The sequence below is a fragment of the Sceloporus occidentalis genome, unplaced genomic scaffold (genome assembly GCF_023333645.1).
Source record: "Sceloporus occidentalis isolate IW3139 unplaced genomic scaffold, rSceOcc1.0.p SCAF_4, whole genome shotgun sequence".
Lineage (NCBI taxonomy): Eukaryota > Metazoa > Chordata > Lepidosauria > Squamata > Phrynosomatidae > Sceloporus > Sceloporus occidentalis.
In genome coordinates this window covers 192462741-192485681 of record NW_028316984.1, presented here as the reverse complement: position 1 = coordinate 192485681, position 22941 = coordinate 192462741, and the positions used below count along the sequence as shown (strand labels likewise).

Below are 22941 nucleotides of genomic sequence, written 5' to 3'. Positions count from 1 at the left end.
GTTCATTGCAGTAAACAACTCACATCACCTTAAACCAATAAGTGCCCTGAGACAGATGGATAAATTAGGTGAGGCCTCTGTTCAGTCCATGACATGCTTCTCATAGTTCACAGAGACAAGCTCAGCTTTGCCATATGGCACCAGTTGCATCAAGCCTTTTAGCACATCCATTGTGCCAATACATGCTTGGCTTGTGCCATTCACAGAGGCTTTGTTTGTGCTTGGAAGCAGCTGGAGTTGGGAGTGCATCTAACCAGGATGGGTTCTGGGAACTCAGTGTATATCTGGAGAAAAGAAAGCAATGACGACAAGATAACAACATACAGGCATCTGTTCTGTTTTATATGTGATACATTTGCATGAATGCATGTGAATCTTCTGAAAGCGTTTTTCTCATAGCAGTGTTTGGGATTTTATGAGGCGGGAGAAAGGGGGAGCTTTGTGATGACATACTAGATTTAAAGGGGCTGTGGTCAGTTGTTCCAATCTGTTTTGGGATTGTGTTCGCTCCTGCAAGATGTATCTTCTAATTATATCTTTTTGTGCTCTAGTGTGTCAGATCAGTTCTTCCATGCAGAACCAAGAAGGTGTGAAACAATTCTAAGAGCCAGGCTAGATGCGAATGGTTTCATTAAAAACAAACAAAACACAGAGATAATTAGTGCAGGGACCCAAGATAGATTGACATGACATGATATGGCTGGAGGAAGGAAAGCTGTGGTCATGTAACTTTAGCCCCACCCTATCCTAATGTGAGGTAAGAGAACATATTTGCAGTAATATTTTCCAGAGCCTGTAAATGTTAACTTTGGAAACTGAAACTCTCAGAATCTCCCAGCCATGATATCTGGGCAACTTGGAGAGTAATACCAGCCTCTGGTATTTGTAATAGCAACTATCTGTAGTTGGAGAAAAGCTTCTGTTGTAAACAATGGGAGCCCATTGCCAATAGCTCCAAGAAGTCCTCTGATTAAAATTGGGACCATGACAAGTCAAGGATTAATCATCCCTCACCATTCAAGTCCTGATTTGGCTGCTTCCATCTACACCAGCTGTTAATATTTTAAGAAAGTATGCATGCTGGTCCTAAAGATGTGAATACTGTCACATTTTTTATTTATCTTAATAGTAATTTGTGTGTTAACATGCCTTTGCTCTCATGTATCCATCATTACTCTCCCTTTCACTCCCTCTTTGTTTGTCTTCTTAGTCTTTAAATTTAGATTGCAAGCTTCTTGGGGAAGAGACTTTTATCCCCCCCCCCTTTTTTTTTCTTTGTTGCTTGCTTGCACTGCTGTGTAAAATGCTCTGCTGATGTATACATACAGATGAACCTTGCCTTATGCGGGGGATCCATTCCGGACCCCCCCCCCCCACGTATGGCAAATTCCGCCTATGCTGGAGCCCCATTCAAGTGAACGGGGCTCATGCGCACGGCGGCATGCGCACACCACAGGCGCACGGCCCATTTATCCGAATGGGATGCATCACCCCGTGTGCTGCCACGTGGCTTGAGCGTGTAAGACCGCGTATAGTGCACCCGCGTATAACATTACAAACCCCATATCCATGGGACCAGTATCCATGGTTTCACTTATTAGGATGGTCCACCCTCGAAGGCTGATGGAACCCATAAGGTTCCAAGAAGCCCTAGAGGGGTATGCGACTGGTTCTGACGGCGATTCTGTTGATGCCCTAACTGACATCTGGGATACTACTCTCTCTAGGGCTATACACAGTATCGCTCCCAAGCGTCCTTTCCGGCCTGCTTCCAAAAAACAACCCTGGTATACGGAAGATCTTAGGGAAAGGAAGCGGGTCGCGCAACGACTAGAGCATAAATGGCGAAGACATCGGCACTTGTCTGACAGGACACTCCTTCGCTCTCATTTAAAAGCTTATGGAGTGGCAATACGTGCAGCAAAGAATTCCTTCTATGCTGCATGTATTGCGTCCGCAGAGTCACGTCCGGCAGAGCTGTTCAGGGTTGTGAGGGAGCTAACTCAGCTCCCTCCCTCCCTGAGCCCTATTTTGGAGTCATCTAAAGCCTGCTGCGACGATTTTAACAACTGCTTTGCTGATAAAATCTCTCGGGTAAGGGCCAATCTCGACGCCAGTCTTTGTGCAGATCCTACAGGAGAGGTGTCCGAAGCGTCCGTGGTCCCTGTTATACTGGATCACTTCGAGTTTGTTAGTACCGATGAAGTGGACAAGATCCTCCGAAGTGTTAGGAGGACGACTTGCTCTCTTGATCCCTGTCCCTCATGGCTGACAGCTCAGGGGGGAGATGTGGTGCGACTTATGTTACACCGCATAATCAACACATCTCTAAGTGAGGGTCAGTTTCCAGCTAAATTAAAATTAGCAGTGGTTAAACCTCTGCTAAAGAAGCCCTCCTTAGACCCCCTGCTTCATAATAACTATAGGCCCATCTCGCTGCTGCCTTTTTTGGGGAAGGTGATCGAGAGAGCAGTTGCTCTCCAGCTTCAGTCGATCTTGGACGACACCGATTTTCTGGACCCATTTCAAACCGGCTTCCGGGCGGGCTATGGAGTTGAGACTGCCATGGTCGCCTTAGTTGATGATCTCCGTCTGGGCATGGACAGGGGGAGCGTGTCCCTGTTGGTGCTCTTGGACATCTCAGCGGCCTTCGATACCATCGACCATGGTATCCTTCTGGGATGCCTGAGGGAGTTGGGAATTGGGGGCACTGCTTTACAGTGCTTCCATTCCTACCTCTCGGGTAGATCCCAGATGGTGGAGCTGGGGGACTGTCGCTCCGATAAGAGGGCCCTGACATCTGGTGTCCCTCAGGGAGCGATTTTGTCCCCTATGCTATTCAATATTTACATGAAGCCGCTGGGAGAGATCATCCGGAGACATGGGGCGCGGTGTTATCAGTACGCTGATGACACCCAGATAATTTTCTCTATGTCTCCGACTGATGCAGTAACTAAGGATGGCATCTCTCCTCTAGATGCCTGCTTGGCGTCGGTAATGGGCTGGATGAGGGAGAACAAACTCAGTGTGAATCCAGGGAAAATGGAAGTACTAGTGATAGGTTCCCCGGTTTCTGGTGGTGAGATCTGTCACCCGGTCCTGAACGGGGTCACGCTCCCCCTGAAGGACTCGGTGCGCAGCTTGGGAGTACTCCTTGATTCGTCGCTCCAGCTGACTTCTCAGGTGGATGCGACAGTCAGGAGTGCTTGTTACCAGCTTCGGCTGATACGCCAGCTGCGTCCCTACCTGGACCGAAAGGACCTTGAATCTGTTGTACATGCCTTGGTAATCTCTCGATTGGACTTCTGCAACGCGCTCTACATGGGGCAACCCTTGTACCAAACTCGGAAGCTGCAATTAGTGCAGAACATGGCAGCTAGATTGGTCGCTGGTAGCTCCAGGTCGGACCATATAACACCTATTTTAAAAGACCTCCACTGGCTGCCTATTCGCTTCCGAGCCCAATACAAGGTGTTGGTTTTGACCTATAAAGCCCTAAATGGCTTGGGCCCAGGGTACTTGGAGGACCGCCTCTCCCCATATAATCCGCCTCGCACACTCAGAACTTCCGGGACTAAACTGTTGGAGGTCCCTAGGTCTAACCTTACACGGACCTCACAGAGGGCTTTTACTATTGCTGCCCCTTCACATTGGAACAAGCTCCCTGCAGAGCTTCGCTCCGCCGCCTCATTAGCTGTCTTTAAAAAACAGCTGAAAACATATCTATTTCGGCTGGCCTTCCCACCTTAGATTGTTTATTTATTTTCCTGCTCCTTTTTCCTTTTCAACTCCGGACCGATGTAAATTTTTGCTCTTATTTGCCCTTGATATGTGTATTTTATTGTTTTCCTGTTCCCGTTTTTGTAGTAACTGTTTTTAACTGTTTATTGAATTTTTAACTTTGTATTGAAATGTTTTTATAAATTTTGTAAGCCGCCCTGATCATACTCATGGAAGGGCGGGGTATAAATAAATGTATTATTATTATTATTATTATTATTATATAAATATTTCCTAGGTCCCCCACCACAATTGTATGGTATGTTTGTGGCATACATTGTGGAGGACATTGTGGAGTAGTTTCTTAGCAATCCCTAGGTCCTCCAGTGCAATTTCATGGTTAATATCTGCTGGAAGTCACTTGTTTCTATAGGGTTCACTATTAACCACAGTTGTGCATTTCCACAGTAAGTCCAGGAACATACATCCCCAGGCATATAGCACATATACATATGTGCTATAATAATGTATTCCTGGGAAACAGCAGACATTGCTGTGTGAAGTTCTGTCATGGTATTTAACCAAGAAAGTAGGGAAACACCTATATTCCCGATGTGTATGCATGGCAGGTATCATGAATGTATGAGAATCTCAGAATGATGTGAATTTTGCCAATGTGCTATTGATCAGGCCTTGTGACTTATGCAATTTCATAACTGAAGAATCTTTTGGAGAAATAACTGCTAATGAAATAATTTCTATGGAATAGATTAGTTGTCCTAATATAGGACAATATGAGTCAGTTGCCAGAGGTGGTAAATCTGGCTTCCTATTAAGGGCAGGCAATGGGAGACAACATGGATCTGTCCCATAAAGAAAATATTCCACAGTATGATCGGTTAAAATTAACTGGGAACGATATGTAAGAGCATGTCAGTGTCTACCTATGCGTTAGTAAGAGGAGGGCCACAGCTTAGTTGGTTTATTTGTGTCCCAGTATGTCTTGAGGTAACAGTGTTAGGAACAGCATCAGTTTGTTTCCTTTCTCCTCAGAATCCACCTCCACCACCCTAAGACCATGCCTCTTCTCTTTTATCCCTCTTACACTGCACTGCCTGCCTACCACAATTTCTGTTTCTGCAAAAAAACAATAATAAAATTAAAAATGAAATCTCACAAAAAGAATGAAGAATTCCTGTTTGCCAGGTGAACTGAAATTATGCAAATTAGCATAATTTAACTGCTCTCCTCCCCCCCCCCCCCCCGGCCACCATTACTTTAGCATAGACAGTAATGTTGAATAAATGTTAAATTTGAGATGTGACATTTAAGAGGTCCCTGCCTAAAGTGTGCCTTCCATTATGTTTAGTTTTCCCCTTAATGACAAACAAATTAAAATGAAAAGGGCAGGCATGAAATTTGATGCAGCCATCATAATGAGAAATGACACCTTTTTGCAGTATTATGCTGCTTCCTTGCCTTTTAGAGTATCTGATTTTATGTTTTCTTATTCCTAATGCTAGTAGGATGAACCAGCCTGGTTGTAGTAGTTTGAATGTTGCACTAGGACTCTGGAAGACCAGGTTTCTAACCCATTCTCAGCCATTGAAACCCACTGCGTCACACTGTCTCCACCTTATAGGAAGGCAAAGACAAATCTCCGCTGAATCAATCTTGCCAAGAAAGCCCGATGGTAGGGTTGCTATACATTGGAGTTGACTTGATGACATATAACAACAGCAAAGAGATAGTTGTCCTCAACCAGGCTAGATCTCCCACTATGGGGACAATAAATCCACTTGGGATTTTACTGGTACTCCTCCCACACACTTGATGTCAAGCTAGGATCTAGCACTGACAGAGCTCCTGTTCAACATGGAACAGTTGTGGGAGGAATGAGGATAAAACTCAGAGTAGATTCACTGCCTTGTGGCCAACCCTGGTAGTCCACTAAAACTTGAGTAGGAACAATCAAGAAAATATCTGTGTGCCAAAGTAGTTGGCCACCTAATTTAACAGATGGATTTTCAGGTGGGTAGATGTCTCTAATGGTAAATCTTGATATATATTTTTAGTCTTGATGGATGTCAAGGACAATGAATAACCTTTTGTCCCATAGCTTCAGGGACAGTGGGACTTCCCCCCTGCAATTACAGGAAACTGCATAGTTTTTTTGAAAACCACACAGCTTCTCCTGATAACTGTACCACTTGCAATACCGAAGGGAAATGGTATAACATTTAAACTGGCAAAAGCTGCAGCTTCAGTTGACCCTCTTCTCCACCTGTCCCATGAAAGGACCGTGAAGGAGAAATGAAGGTAGCTGCTACTACCTCAAAATGCCAGAATCCAAGGCCTGGGTGCATTAGATTCCTGAATCAGAGTACAGTTCACTCATCTTCCACCTACACCGTGTGAGAAAGTTGAAGGAACAGGGGTTCTTGAATAAGATGTAAGCTGGAGAAGCTCATTGTAACATCAAGGACATTGTCTGGCTTGTGGAGAGGCCAGAGGGAATTTCCCTACTACAAACCCTGTGACGTTTCTTACCCACATTACGGCACAGGAGGCAACAGCTTGGCACATAGTTGCCATTTGTTGCTTCAACTCATCACATCAGGTTTGAATCTTCTCCAGGCAACTGCAGATCCAAGGAGGATTTTGTGATGTTTCTAAGGGAGGCAGCTAATGGTTTTCCTAGTTTGTGGCCTGTTTGTTCCATAGTTCATCAAACACAGGGTTCAGCTGAGCTCTAGCACAGTGATGCAGAAATATGTGCACCTATGGGGAAATCCTGCACCATGATTAAAAATCACAAAATCTCAGCAGTCTTGGGTATTGCCAGGGCATTTGCACCAAATATGACTCTCAGATGTGTATGTGAATTGCAGATATTGCCAAAAGGAAAATTTGGAGAGGTTGGATTTAAGTTTTCCAAATGACTTAAGAAAATTGTTCTTATCAAACACCCGGATGTGGTCGTCACAATTATTAGCTTGCCACCAAATTTTATATTAGGGTTAGAACTTCGTATGAGGTCTCCAGCTGTGTGGGGTGTGTGGATCAGAACCCATTACTGTTCCAAGATCCCTGCACACTGCAGGTAGGCAGTGTCTTGTAGATATGTGTTGTTTAGGATTGATGAGTAGTCCATTTATGGTGTATTAGAAACCAATATAATATTTTAATAAATAAAAAGAAAGAATCTCTTCCAGGCAATGAGGCCAAAATGTTTTTATTTTGTAAACTGATTTTTTCCCAGGTCTTTCATACTTTTGTTGTGGTCCATGGAGCTAAAATTAGAAATTGTTCAGGCAACTAGATCTAATATATTTTATTAAAATGTTATTCCATTACTTGTAGAAGGACCTCTTCCTTCAAAACTACATTTTTTGAGTAAGCTCCAGATTGGCTCATGGTCACACAGTGAGGCTTATGGATGATCCAGTTCTCCTTTGTTCAGAACTGAAGACCTAAAACATTATACTACACTGGCTCCTGTGTCACTGTAATCTCTGTGAAGCGCAACTCTGTTTGACCTGTTCTTATATAAGCCTCTTAAATTTATATTAATATGTATGTGTGCATGCCCCCCATACACTCCATTTATTTGTGCACATGTCCTTCCACACAGAATAAATGATTAGATCTGGAACTGACAGAAAAATATTGATCTTCCACAGTGGTCTTTGTCAGAGCAATATGTAACTTGATTACCCTCTGCACACATACACATATGCATTCAGCACTCTGAATATATAGAAATCTTTTTTTTTTCATACCCTTTTAAGAGAAATGATAGCGCCATCATTTACCCTCCCTCAAACCTCCAAAATATCCCTCACCTCCATCACATCTCCCATAGATTCTGGTGTGCCAGAACGAAAGCATCCCATTTTTTTTTTATTTGTCAGATTTCAAGCTTTTGAGTAGAACTGATATTGACAAGTCTGAATACAACAGAAAAGAAGAAGGTGGCATTCACTTCACAGGGAGTGTGTCCATCCATCTCTCTCTCTGTATGCATGCATGCATGCATCTGACTCCCTGCCTAGGGCTTAGAAGAGGCGGAGGGGAGAGATCTGTGCTTTTTCTCTCCTTTCCTTTCTATAGGAGATGCTAAGGCAGTGTTATTAAATAGGGCATCTGTAGAGGAGGGGTTTCCTTTTCCCTGAGTGCTTTGCTCACTCAGAAGCTCTACCTTGCAGCTTCGGATTGATAAGCTATAAGGAATGGTTTTCCCTTATCAACAGTAAGTGCATTTCTGCTCATCAAGGGGGTCTGGTAAGAATAGAAACGTGTAATGTGAAAGAAGAAGATGACGCCTAGCCGTGCGCTGCAGTAGCCGTCTTGGGGGATGGGCCCAGACAGTGCCAGCCGGGATGGATGTGTGTGTGTGCAAGTGTGTGTACAGTGGGTGCATTTGTCTTTGACAGACTGAGAAAAGATTGGGGTGGGGGATTGCGGACCATGGGGGGAATGAATGGCATTTGGAGCTAACCTACCCCAGCCATGTTAAATTAGCTATTTGCTCTCTACACCGCTGTCAGAGCAGCTTAGTAGCTGCTGCAGTATGAGAAAATAGATGGAAAGGCATGGTACTTCTGGTTTGTTTTGGTGTGGGGTGGTTTGGTTTTTTGTGGGGGGTGTGTTAATTCTTTTTTTAGTAGCCTTCTCCATGTGTTAAAAAAACATTACAATTAACTTTTATAGTAGAATTCATTGGCACAAAGGCTGGACTGGTGCACTGCTCATGTCATGTGTGGAACCATGTTAACCCCACCTTCCATTTAAAATATAAAAGCAAGGCCTTTATAAAAAAAATTACGTGTGATGCTTTTTAGTGATTTGTATCTTTTGAGCCTTTTTTTTGATGGGAGGGAAGTACCGTCTGCCATGTATCAAGCCAGAAGGCTTACATATCCAAATGGCTGGTTGTTTATTTTTAAGGCTGCAAATTAATTATACTCAGTAATGGTGATTAGCAATGATGCTTGAATTTCACAGCCTATTTATCAGCACTAAATAGAATATCAACTCCCTGGTTAGAATGATGCTTATACTGAAATATAAACCTGTATTACAGTAAAATCAGATATCGCTCCATCAAAGTGAAATCACAAATCTTTATTTTTATGCTGCTGTTGGCATTAGCAGTGATGATTTTTAAAAAAAATTCAAAAGGCACAGTATGGTTTTCAATGCTTCCTGCACTACTGGCATTACATCTTGTCTGATTTGCAAGGTGATGAGTCCAAGCTTATTTTCCGTTTTCCTATAACCAAAAATATTGTTTCCAAAATAATGAAAGCCATTAATAATGAAATTTTATACAATAATTTTGTGCATGAAACAATGTTAGTGTACATTGAAAATCACCAAGCAAAAGTGTCACTATCTCAGTCATCCATGTGGACAATTTAAAATATTGGAGTATTTCGGAATTCTAGATAAGAGAGACTCAGCGTGTATATTTAACATTTGGAAAACCATCCTGAGCTCTTTTTGTGAAAGGTTGATTTACAGTATAAGTGCCTTCCTTCTGTTGATCATAATATGGGGAAACCTAAAGAGATCTACTTCTTAGAATCATAAAATTGGAAGAGGCCATAAGAGCCATCCTGTCCAACCCCGTGCTGTGCAAGAATACATAATCAGGGCTTTTCCAGTGGGCAACTAGTTAGGACAATGTCTGCACTGTTTTATTATTGCTATTACCACACACAGACACACAACAGCTGCTGCTGCTGTTGTTGTCTTCCTTCATTTCCTACTTATAACAGCTCTCAGGAGAATTTTTCATGGGGGTTTCTTGGCAGGATATATTAAAAGAAGGTTTTCCATTATCTTCTTCTAAAGCACCCAGGAGGTTCCAGTGGCTGAAATGGGATTCAAACCATGGTTTTCCAGATTCCAGGTCCAACACTCAAACCACTACACCAGCTCCAGTCTATACATGCTCACATCTACAGTATAGATGTGTGTGTGTGTGTGTGTGTGTGTGTGTGTACACACACTCAATTCTTACCCACCCCCCAATCCTGAAAGTCAAGGCAGCTTACAAAGTTAAAACAACTACACTTCTCCCTCCCCGTTCACAGACTTAATAGTTGCGGTTTTGATTATAGAATCATAGAATTGTAGAGTTGGAAGAGACCACAAGGGCCATCCAGTCCAACCCCCTGCCATGCAGGAAATCACAATCAAAGCATCCCCGACAGATGGCCATCCAACCTCTGTTTGAAGACCTCTAAGGAAGGAGACTCCACTACACTTCGAGGGAGTTTGTTCCACTGTCGAACAGCCCTTAAGCACCCAGCACACACTCCTCCCCTTCCTCTCTCTTTGGATTTTTTCCATGGGGGAAAAAAGTCCAGGAGGGAGGGAGCAGCCAGGAAGAGTGTGTGCTTGTGCCTCTTCCCCCTGTCCCTTCAAGTGGCTTCCCAAAACCAGTTACGGGCAGGGGACGAGCTCCTTCTGGTCCCTCCCATGCCTCGGACAACCATCCCAAGCAGCAGAGGGGAGGTAGGAGGGGCTCACTTTATTCACGGTTTTTCCACATTCGCAGATGTCTTGTTCCCCTAATCCCCGTGAATGTGGAGGGACGACTGTATAGATAAACATCCATTATCATTAAAACATACAAAAGACAAAATGTAAACTATAAATAGAATTAAAAGCTATTTTAAAACATAAGATACTTAAAAGCAAAAGCGACAAGAAATACAAACAGTGCAGTTCATTAATAGACCCTTACCCCATGTGTCATTAGTTCCCAAAGGCCCACTGAAGGAAAAAAAGGCTTTGCCTGTCTTTGGAAGGACACCATGAAGAGAAGCAGTCTGACCTCTAGTTCTGGAGTCTGGGAGCAGCCACCAGGAAGCCCTTCTCATATGTTCCTACTGGATGTATCTGTGAGGGTGATGGAACAGAGAGAAAGCCCTCCCTAAAAGATCTCAAGACATGGGCAGAATGATATGGGAGAATATGGACCTTCAGATGGCCTGGTCCTGATCTGTATGGGGCTTTATAGGTCATGTCTAACACTTTGAATTGTTCCCAAAAACAGACCCATAGCTGGTGCACCTATTATAAGAAGGATGTTGTATGATCCCTATAACCACCCCCAGTTAACAACCTGGTTGCAGCTCTTTTAATCAGCTGAAGCTCCCAAGCTCTCACTGCTTAGTTCAGTATGAAGCGGTATATAAATGAAGCTGCTGCTGCTGCTGATGATGATGATGCAAAAGCAGTGTCATATAAAATATGTTACAGCAATCCAAACAGGATGCAACAAAGGCATGTAACAATTTCCCTTGTATTCCTGTAAAATGGATAGGAAACTCAAGATGTAATACTGGTCTCCAGTTTCAGAGGATGGTATGGAGGCTCTTGTTACTCTTAGCACTGACTGAGCATTCTTCACCACCACCACATCCAGCTTTCACATGGTGATGGGGCATACAGTGGCATGGATGATTCTAACTTTAGTGCTCAGTTGTGCATCTTTACCTTTTAAGATCTTGTCTAACTCTTTCATAGCTGCTCTCTCCATTCCTAGTCTTCTTGTTATCTCATGATTGAGGTTTTCATTCTGTTCAATATTTAATCCAAGGTATCAGAAATCTTTAATAGTTTGGATTTCATCATTGTCTAGGCTGAATTTATGTAGGTTCTCTGTAGTCATTATTTTTGTCATATGTTCAGCTGTAAGCCTGCCTTTGCATTTTGTTCCTTGATCTTCCTCAGTAATTATTCCAACTCTGTGATGCTTTCCACTAGTAGTATGGTGTCATCCGCATATCTTAGATGGTTGATGTTCCTTCCTCCTATCTTCACTCCTCTTCTGAGTGTAATCCTGCTCTTTGCCTGATGTTTTCTGCATCCAAGTTGAACAAGTAATCTGATAATATGCACCCTTGCCTGACCCCTTACAAATTTGGAAACTGTTCTGTTTCTCCATATTCTAACAGTTGCCTCTTGTCCTAAATACAGATTTCTCATCAGGACTATCAAACATTGTGGCACTGCCATGTCTTTAAAAGTGTTCCATAGTTTGTCATGATCTATGCAGTTAAAGGCTTCAAAGAATGCCAATTTTCTTTTTGAAGAATATTGAGTAGCTGGAGCGTATCCAAAGGAGGATGATCAAAATGGTGAAGCCATGCCCTATGAGGAGAGACTTAGGGAGCTAGTTATGTTTAGCTTGGAGGAGAGAAGGTTAAAACATGATATGATAGCCCTGATTAAATATCTGAAGGGATATCATGTTGAGGAGGAAGCAAGCTTGTTTTCTGCTGCTCCAGAGACTAGGACCCAGAGCAATGGATTCAAACTACAGGAAAAGAGATTCCACCTAAACATTAGGAAGAACCTCCTGACAATAAGAGTGTTTGACAGTGGAACAGACTCCCTCGGAGTATAGTGGAGTCTCCTTCTTTGTGGAGGTTTTTAAACAAAGATTGAATGTTACGTCAGGTGCTTTGATTGTGTGTTCCTGCATGGCAGGGGGTTCGACTGCATGGCCCATGTGGTATCTTCCAACTCTACGATTTATTAGCCATATGAGTGCCTTTTTCTTTCCTGAACCCTGCCTGCACCTCTGGGATTTGTCTCTCCATATATGATAGGACCCTGTGTTGCAGTATGTATGCATAATTTTGCTTGTGTGGGACATTAGTACTATGGTTCTATAGTTGCTGCAGTCTTTTGTGTCTCCTTTTTCATGAACCTAACCATACAGAAAACTTAGGATCCGAACAGACAGGCCAAAATAAAGCTGCTTCAGATCACTTTGGAGGTACGCTGTTTAAATGACACACGCATTTTAAGAGGCCAGAAGCTGTGCCAAAGCTGTGCTCTAGTCTTTAGAACTGGAGTGTGGTTTTGGCGCAGCTTCCGGCCTCTTAGGACACATGCAGCATTTAAACAGCATTCTTCCAAAGTGACCCAAAGCAGCTTTATTTTTGGCCTGTCTGTTCGGGCCCTTATTTACTATGCTTCTGCATATATTTCTCCAGGCTGTATCAAACTTTTCAAAGTATACCTTAAATCTGCAACCTTGTGAGAACTCTTGTTGTCTACAAAGAATTTTGTGGTATTGTAAAGGCAAATTTGTGAGCAGGAGTGGGTTCATCATTGGATGCAACTGATTCTTGCCACAAAATCTTATGCTACAGTAAATCTGTTCATTTCTATAGTATGATGCCATCACTCATTTTGAGAGTTTCCTCAGCAAAGGGCTCTCTGCAGGGCCATTTTTCATGTGGTTGACTCTTCAAGACTGATAAGGAGTTTACCTTGTGGGCTGGCACATTGACAGGCCATTTTTCCTTGCTTACTTTCAATAAGGGGTTGCAAAACTTTGGAGAAGTAGTCACCCAGTAGCCTTCATTTTGATTTTTCCTCATCAGTCCATTTTAATCAAACATCTACAGGAAAAAATAAAATGGCAGCTATCAGCCAAATTGCAGCCCCTGAAGTTTAGTCTATCAGGAAAGGATGACAGCTTTCTGCATGATGAGCCTCACAAGAATACTTTGGGGAGGGGGTGTTTAGGTGCTAGCAAGTGACCATCACTACCAGTGCCTTTTGCTGACTACTTGGTCTGCTGCACTGGCTTGGTGACTCTTCTCAAATTTGCCTAACATACAGGTACATTGTAAATTAAGCTTCTTCATTTTGAACACAACTTGGAAAGTTTTTTTTTTTTAAATGAAAGAACTTTGTTACTGCAGCTCATTACAATTATTGTTGTGAACAGTTGCCAGGTTCACCAATTGGTGTAACTCAGAAGTAATTTGTTACATCACTCTTTAAAGGCACATTGAAACTGTATTACTTCTATTGGTTTAACAAAAGCAATTAAGATATAAAAATGGCCTAATTTTTCCCCAATGAGATAAATGTTTTCAGAATAACAAGTAAATTTTCCTAAATATATATTGCTACCTGTGACTTGTTTCTTTTTAAAAGTGTAGGTATTGTAGGGATCTGTTACAGACCCCCAAACCAGAGTGAGGACTTGGATGGTACCTTCCAGGAACAGATGGCCACACATTCAGAAATGAGAGATGTAGTAGTAATGGGGGATTTCAGCTATCCTGATACTTGTTGGAAGTCAAATTCTTTGCAGAATATAAGGTCCAACAAATTCCTTACTTGCCTTGTAGACAATTTTATTGTACAGGAGGTAGAAGAGACAAGAAGGCAATCAGCTGTTTTAAATCTGATCCTAACCAACTATGATGACCTGGTTAATGGGGTGGAAGTGGCAGGATTCTTAAGTAGGAGTGATGATGTTCTCCTGGAATTTGTTATATAGGCGAACGGGGAAGCCAAGCATAGTCAGACAAACATTCCAGATTTTAAGGAAGCTGATTTGAGTAAACTTAGAAAGATACTGGGGTGACCCCATTGCCAGGAATACTAAAAGAGAAAAGAGTTCATGGTGGATGGGAGTTTCTTAAAAGTGAGATATTGAAGGCACAATTTCAAACATTTCCAATGAGGAGGGAAAATGGGAGGTGTCTAAAGAAACCAGGATGGATGTCTAAAGAACTTTCAGCTGAGCTAAGATTTAAAAGAGACATGTACAAGAAATGGAAGGGGGGGGGTCACCAAATTGGTATTCAAACAAATATCCAGCACACTCAGGGAGAAAGTCAGAGAAGCTAAAGCACAGAGCAAGCTCCAGCGTGCTAGAGTGTTTGAAAACAATACATGGGGGGGGGGGGGTGCGTATAGAATCATAGTATCATAGAGTTGGAAGAGACCTCGAGGGTTGTCAAATCCAGCCTCCTGCCATGCAGAAAGACACAATCAAAGCATTTCTGACAGATCGACATCCAGATTTCATGGTCCATATTTTTCTTAGGACCACACTCATGTGCTTTGGCTGGGATAGGAATGGTTTGGTGACCACACAGCCAGTGGTGCAAGTTGCTGAGGAATTTTGACCTTAACCTCATCATTCTGGAAAACATTCTTCAACATCCAGTGTTTGTTTTCCATGGGTTTTATGATGGACCTGAAGGGGATCTGATGAAATGCCAACCGGCATAAGTAACAAATTAGTTAATTGGGCCAGTGTCTGAAGAAGTAATTAGCATTACGAAGTAAGCAGGGGGAGGAAACTGAAGGCACCATGCTGGTTTTGGGGCTGCAGTTTCAATCAATGCTATTGAAATATTTTTATAGTGACAACAAACTCCTACAAGGTGGTATTTGGAGACTCTGTGCTTTTTGGCATTGTTTGTACCCTAGGTTTTGCTCTCCTCCTTTACTAGGAATGTCAGAGTAGCTAGTGGAATGTTGCTGAGCTGATGGAGCTGGGTGCTTTTACTAATTGTGTTATTTTGGCACCTGATGCAGAAAATCTCACAGCCACCTCTTCTCATTTCAGTCAGTTAAAAAATTCAGTCACACCCAAAATCTGCTGCCCAAGGTGGCTTTCTCATTCTGCCTAATGGAAGGGCCAGCCCTGACCTCAGGACATGTCTGCATACCTGCGCTTGTTTAAGCAATATTTCTGTGAATCTTTTCCACATTGCAAACCTCATTGCATTTCATACCCTTGAGAGTTCGAAAATGTTAACATTTTTGAACTCTAGCACCCAAAACTTCAGAGAGCTGCAGTCCCCCCCAAAAAGTAACTCTTCCAAGATCTGCCTACACCACTCCCATTTCTACTAACCCATCATCATGCCTTATGGATGCCCAAATGCCTATTTTACTCTAGGAATGTGCTGTCAGCTGCGACTTTTGGATGTGCATATTTCCAACAAAATAAGAATCTGTTGCATTGCTTATTTACCATGACATGCATGCAGAGCACACAGCATTTCCTACATTAAAGTGACACCTCCTGAAGAAGTTAATGCACCAATAGAAAGCATCCACTGAGTCTCATTCATATGTTAGACTCTGGGCAGGTTCAAGGAGAGACAGCCCCTATATTTGTTGCCAGCATCTGTTCCTCCAGTATGATCCATATTCATTCCAGGGCATGCAAGGCAGCTGACTCTTAGAGAATATACATAAGTGGAGCAGAAACAAAAGCATAAGGCAAACATTTTATATCTTTTTTTCATGTTTCATCGCTTTCTGTTTTCTGTCCCTCCCACTTTCTAGGGTGAAGAAGCTGAAGGAGACTTTTACATTCATACAGCAGCTGGACAAGAACATGAGTAATCTCCGCACCTGGCTGGCCCGCATTGAGTCTGAGCTCTCCAAACCTGTTGTTTATGATATCTGTGATGACCAAGAGATACAGAAGAGACTTGCAGAGCAGCAGGTCAGACAGGGGAAACAACAGATTTTCTGAAAAGGGCATGCTAATGGTGGTCTCGATGATTTGTGGTTGACCTCGGTACTGCTTTTGGCAATGGATTTGGGGCATTTATCATGAAGATTTGAACTTCAAATGCTTGGGAAATTCAGAGGTTTCTGAGCCAGGGGATTCTAGGAATTGTAGTCTAGAAAAATAACTTCCCCCAAGCCTTGATCTCCTAATCTACAGTGGGCTCTTGATATCCACTGGGGTTTGATTCCAAAATCTGTGAATATTCAAGTCCCATTAAATACAATGGATAATAAAATTTATATAAAATGGCAAAATTAAGCTTTGCTATTTGGAATATATATATATATATATATATATATATATATATATATATATATATTTCAAGGCATGGATGCTTGAATCTGTGGATAAAGAATCCGCAGATAAAGAACCTGTGAATAAGGAGGGCTGGCTATATTTCTGTATAGCTTACAAGGGCTCCTGAGGCGATGAACAAATTAAAACAATACAGAGAAAAGAACATGTTTAAAACACATTAAAATACTCTTTCAAAACGCCTAAAAGCAGTCTAAAAACAATCCTAGGATCCAGTTTTAAAACAATTAAAACAGCAGTTTCAAACCTTGAATGCCATGCAGAACAGCACTTTGTTGGCTGCCTGCCAGAAGCTTACAAGAGATGGAGTGGGTTAACTTCCTTGGGTACGGAGTCCCACAGTCAAGGTGCTGCTACAGAGAAATCTCTGTTACATGTAACCACCAACCTAAATTCACAGGACATGCAACAGGACCTTCTCTGAAGATCTTAAATTTCTGGCAGGCTCATATGGGAGGAGGCAGTCTTTTCAGATACCAGGGTCCCAAAGTATTTAGGGTTTTGTAAATCAACACCAGCACCTTGAATTGAGCTTGAAAGAAAATTGGAAACAAATGCAGTTCTTGCAGAACAGGTGTTAATATTCTACCATTTAAAACAGAAAATAACTTTTCCCCTTAACATATTAAATTAATATGTCAAAGAGAAGGTTTGGCCAGGGGTCTTCACACGGAGAATGTTAGTTTTGTCTGTGCAGGTTCATAATAGTTTGTGTTTTACACAAGAGAGAATACAGATTTTGGTTCTTCACCTCTAATTTGATGCATTTTATGAGCCTGCTGATCATATAGCTCAGCTCTAAAGAGTTTTTAGGAAGTATTTTTTTAGCCCAACTTTTTTGACATTTTGTATGCCATGTTCAGTACCTTTCTGCTATTACAGTTTTTACTTGTTAAACAAACAAACAAAAACAACAACCTGGATTTTATAAGAGGAAATGCTTACTAATAAATTAGTAATTGGAGATGGCTTTTTACTCCCGGTTACAGGACCTGCAGCGGGACATTGAACAGCATAGCGCAGGTGTAGAATCTGTGTTCAGCATCTGTGAAGTCTTGCTGCATGACTCGGATGCTTGTGCCAACGAAACTGAGTGTGACTCCATCCAACAGACCACAAGGAGCTTGGACCGGCGGTGGAGAAACATCTGTGCCATGTCTATGGAGAGGCGAATGAAGTGAGAGGCATTACTTTTTTCTCTCTTTTGTGTCAGAGAAAAAAAAGCATGTTATTATTTTTTTAACTTAACGTTTTTCTTAATACTGTCTTTTGCACCATCTGCCAAAAGTTCCAAAGGATCTGTTCTGAAAAGAATAATCATGCATGGGTCACCTTTCTTGGGAGAGATGGACACTTAGTGAAATCTCTCTTGCCTGAAGTTGGTTCCAGGTGGAGGTGTCTAGAGGGTGCCATAATCAGTGAGCTAGTCCAAACTTTAAAAAGGGCTATGTAAGGTGCTGACCTTATTTGGGAGTAGTGTTCAGCACTACTCCCAAATAAGAGAGCTCCTTTAAAAATTCATACTAAAGATTAGTGGATTCGCTGCTCTCCTGATAAGGGAACTTCCACTGAGCCCAAATTCAGTTTCTGGCATCTTCAGCTAGAACAGGGCTGGGAAAAGTATGTTCCACATGTGACTTCTAAAAACATTTATTTTTCTTTTGGCCTTCCAAATGATGGGGGAACTTCCTTTCTTGGAAGCTTCTAGGAGTGTTGCATTACAATCAAAAAACAAAACCACAAGTGGACTTCCATGTTGCTGCCACAGCAGTTGAAATGGAAACAGTGTTATACAGTGTGCCTGCATTATATGGAGGTGCGCTATAAGCGGTTTTGAGCTTACGTGCGGGAGCACGCAGGGCACAAGGGGCAGTGCATCCCATTCAGATTAATGGGCCGTGTGCCGCCGCGCTGTGCACACAAGCCCCATTCACTTGTATGGGGTTCCAGCATCGGCAGTATGCGCCTTATGAGGGGGGAGGGTCCGGAATGGATCCCCCACATAAGGCAAGGTTCAACTGTAATTCTATATTTTGAAAGGGCTCCAGGTTTAGTTTTCTCTGTCCATCTCCACAGCAAGGAGTCAGCACCTCAGTCCAGTTTTTATTCTTTCTATATAGGTCACTTCTGAATAGCTGAATGGCTTTGTACTCTTAATTTGGGGTTTGGTTGCTTTTTTTAGCCCATCCCTGCAATTAATGAATATATTGGGGGAAATGTTTTGCTTGTTTCTATGTTAGGATCGAGGAGACCTGGCGCCTATGGCAAAGGTTTTTAGAAGATTACTCTCGCTTTGAAGACTGGCTAAAGACAGCAGAGAGGACAGCAGCTTATCCCAACTCTTCCGAGGTTTCATACACAAATGCCAAAGAAGAGCTGAAGAAATTTGAGGTAAACATTCATCTTGTTTTCTCATTCTTGAATGACCTGCAAGTGACTTATAATTTTTGGGGGTTTTGGTCTTAAAATGTTTGGCTCGGTGGTGTGTCTCTCTTAGATGAAAATGGTGGTACTATGTCCAATATATCTAGGCATCTTGAGATATTTTATAATATTAAAAACAGTATTCAGAAATGGTGATATATCCAGTATATTTAGGAATTTTTAGATATTTCAGAATGTTGACAATTGAAACAGTCTGTTGTGAAACAGTTCTGATGTGCCACAAATCAGAATCTTGTAATTCTAATAAGCCACTATTGGGAGGTGATTAATTAATATATGTTTTTTTTAATGTGACCCCTGTGGTCCTCTGTTCTTTAAAGAACTTTATTGTATAAGCATTAATTATATTTTCATCTCAGGCATTTCAACGGCAAATCCATGAACGGCTCACTCAGCTGGAGCTGATCAATAAGCAGTACCGCCGACTGGCCCGTGAGAACCGCACTGATTCAGCCAGCAGACTCAAGCAGATGGTGCATGAAGGCAACCAGCGCTGGGATAATCTGCAGAGACGTGTCTCAGCCATTCTCAGGAGACTCAAGGTAACTACCAGCTGATGTCATATTGAGGAGGGAGCAAGCTTGTTTTCTGCTGCTCCAGAGAGCAGGACCCGGAACAATGGATGCAAGCTACAGGAAAAGAGATTCCACCTGAACATTAGGAGGAACTTCCTGACAGTAAGGGCTGTTCGACAGTGGAATGCACTTCCTCGGAAGGTGATAGAGTCTCCTTCCTTGGAGGTCTTTAAACAGAGGCTGGATGGCCATCTGTCAGTGATGCTTTGATTTGGATTTCCTGCATGGCAGGGGGTTGGACTGGATGGCCCTAGTGGTCTCTTCCAACTCTACGATTCTATGATTCTATGATTCTATGACTATGCCAGGGTGATAGCTTCTGCATTGAAAGCACTTCACCTGAGAGTTGTATATGGTGATATTGCTCTGGGAGGGGGAGCAAACGAAATGGGGAGAGGAAGGGCTGAATTATAAGTGGTCCGGTGAGTGTAATTCCTCCAGCCTTTTATTGGCTAAGGTTCAAATGCTAAAGGAAAAGGGTACACCTGGATTCCATTTCTTCCTCCATCATTTCCCAAAACTCTTGAAGTTTTTATTATCATCAGTGTTTTCAGTCTTGAGTAACTGAGTAAAGACACTTGGATACCTTTCAAGGATGTGCCTCCACCTTTGGACAGGCAGGGTTTGCAATTTTACCTTCAGGAAGATGAGATTCTTCTGTTGCTGACATCTACATTTAACTCAAACAGGAATAAGCAGAGCTCCAAGAACAAGATAGGGGGAGTGGTGGTTATAGTATTGGGTTAGGACTGAGAAGAGACAGGTTCAAAGCCCAGTTCAGTCATAAAGCTTGTTTGAGTGAACTAGTCAAGAGACTCTCTTGACCAAATGAGCCAGTCACTAATTTCAAGGGTACAATGGAGGTGGGAGCATAATAGCAACTGAGTTTGTGGAATAAATGGTGGAATATAAATTTAATAAATAAAAGAAACAGTTTGGACATTTGAAAGCTAATGTGCAGATACAAAACGATGATGATGATGATGATGATGATGATGATGATGCATATTACTGCTACACCTCATATTACATGATAATGATCATACAGCTTTCTATGTTTTCTGGATACTAAAAGTCTTAATGAAAGTTCCAGAAAGTTTTGCAAGCATAACATGATAGCTGGGGATGTTTAGCTTGGAGAAGAGAAGGTTAAGAGATTGTGTTGGGTAACTCTGTCCTGTGGTTGCATTTAGTACTTTACCAATCAATGGGAAGAATTTGTGGGCACGAAGGACAGTGTTCTAGTGTGGCTGACCGAAATGGACCTGCAACTAACAAACGTGGAGCATTTCTCAGAGAGTAACTTTGATGACAAAATGCGACAGCTAAATGTAAGTATTGCTTTTTGAACTTTACCCAATTCTTTCCATAGTAAATCTATTTCTAGACTGTTCTGTTTTCTGAATTTTCAGATGTTTATTTTTTAAAAAACATAGCATCTTCTGGGGTATATTAATGGTTTATTTCAAAGCCCAAGAGCTTTGTAGTGATCCCTTTACTTTCTCAGGTATCCAAAGTACTTTCATTTATTGTAAAACTGTAAATCTGGTGCCTTCCTTAAAGCCAATAGGTGCACTTTTCTATTTCACAATCCCTATATTTTCAAAATTTAGGAAATTGTAACAGGACTCAGTAGGCAAGTGTGGGCAAAGTACAACATTCTAGGTCTTGTTGGACTGCAGTTCCCTTCATCTGTTGCTATGGCTATGCTGGTTAGGAAATGTAGGAATCTTAGCCCGGAGGCCTAAAGGAGAGGGAAGGTATTAAGCAGCAACTGACTTGCCTTCTCCGTGGCATAGTTTACAAGGCCTAACCTATAAGAGCAGGAAGCACACCTCCCTCAGCTGGTGCCAGGACTGCTGCTCCTCTGATACCATCTTTTGTATCTCTCATCAGTTTGTTTTCCATCCCTGCTTGTGGCATTCAGTAATCAGGATGACACTGCTTGAATGACATCCAAAATCCTCAAAGCACTGATACCTTTATTGAGCCAATCAAAATGCACAAAATACTTGTTGCAAGCTTTCGAAGCTCCACTGGATTCTTCATCAGCCAAGGGTGTTAAAATCATGCAGGAGGGGGAAATGATGATGTTAGTCACAAGTCTGTATTTTATCAAGATGTTGTGGTTGATGATCTCAGTTAAGATGTTATGGAGGAATATCCATGCAGGCAGACCACCCTTCCTTGGGCCATGGAAGACAAAGCATCTTAAAATCCAGGAAATAAAATTTATATTCCATTAGCAACACAAATAAATACAGTTAGCCCTCTACATTTGCAGATTTGACTTTTGCGGATTTGATTATTCACAGATTTTATTAATATGTCCTCCCTAGGAATATCTAGGTCTTCCAGTGCAACTCTATGGTCAACTTTAACCAAAGGTCACACTGAAGGACCTAGAAATTCCTAGAGATAACACTCCACTAGGCATTTGTAGCTCTACCAGCGCAATTTTATGGTCAGTGTCCAGCAGATGTTGACCACCGAGTTGCACTGGAGGAGCTAGAGATTCCTAGAGAGGTGTTCTCTCGGGTAAAAAAAAGTATTATTTTTATTATTATTAACCTTTATTTATAAAGCGCTGTAAATTTACACAGCGCCGTACATACAATCTTTTTAATTGGACAGTTCCCTGCCCTCAGTAGTGTTTTTATGTGCGGTTTTTCCACTTTCACTGGGGTCCTGTGCTCCTAACCCCAGCGAATGTGGAGGGACCACAGTACTTTTGAGATCCAGATTGTCTCTCTCCATTGTGAAGCTACAAGCCCCTTTGTTAGGCAGAAAACAGTGAATTTCTCAAGAAGTCTCCATGCATTTGTATTAGGAAAATTTTAGCTGCTGTTTAGGTAAAACATGCCAAATGCAGTCCCATTTTTTAAAAAAGTTTTTATCTTTGTTGGAGGTAGAAACCCTCATATAGTGTAGTCCTAGTCCATTGACTCCCTCCTCCCTTGTTGTAGCTAAAATGTGGTAAAATCTTGAGCATAGAACAATTCTTGCCTCTTTTTCAAACAGGGTTTCCAGCAGGAAATAATGCTCAACACCAACAAGATTGATCAGCTCATTGAGTTTGGGGAGCATCTGATTCAGAAAAGTGAGCCATCGGATGCTGTCGTAATTGAAGAAGAGCTAGAAGAACTCCACAAATACTGCCAGGAAGTATTTGGTCGTGTCTCCAGATTCCATCAAAGACTGGCATCCTGGCACCCAGTAAGAGCTAATAGAATGATCTTTAGGTTCCCCCATGAAATTTTCCTTTAGTCCCCAAATTCAATGCACAGTGAGACATTGAAAATCATCCCCAACCAGAACTCTTTATATTTGCTGTGCTAGCTTTCCCTTGGTAACTTTGCTTGTCCCTTGTCTTTGGATGCCTCAACTTTATTTCTTAAGGCCAAGTCAAGTTTTAAGTTATTGCAGTGCTAGAAATTTGGAGAGTGAAGGACATTTTCATTTTGGATGGGGCAGAATTCTTATTTAGTGGGCCAGTGTCCCCCTTCCCTCCACCATTGGAAG

The 22941-nt window shown here is 42.1% G+C and overlaps 1 protein-coding gene across 8 annotated transcripts in view; it reads left to right on the top strand.

Annotated features, from left to right (window-relative positions):
* The window catches only part of SYNE2 (spectrin repeat containing nuclear envelope protein 2), a 348063-nt gene that overhangs the window by 307906 nt on the left and 17216 nt on the right, over positions 1 to 22941 (top strand). For all 8 annotated transcript variants that reach the window (XM_089522735.1, XM_089522729.1, XM_089522733.1 and 5 more), the window contains 6 exons: positions 15853 to 16015; positions 17389 to 17576; positions 18640 to 18790; positions 19204 to 19386; positions 20613 to 20750; positions 22441 to 22635. In XM_089522735.1, the coding sequence (XP_089378861.1) occupies positions 15853 to 16015; positions 17389 to 17576; positions 18640 to 18790; positions 19204 to 19386; positions 20613 to 20750; positions 22441 to 22635 (1018 nt within the window). The remainder of the gene's footprint in view (positions 1 to 15852; positions 16016 to 17388; positions 17577 to 18639; positions 18791 to 19203; positions 19387 to 20612; positions 20751 to 22440; positions 22636 to 22941) is intronic.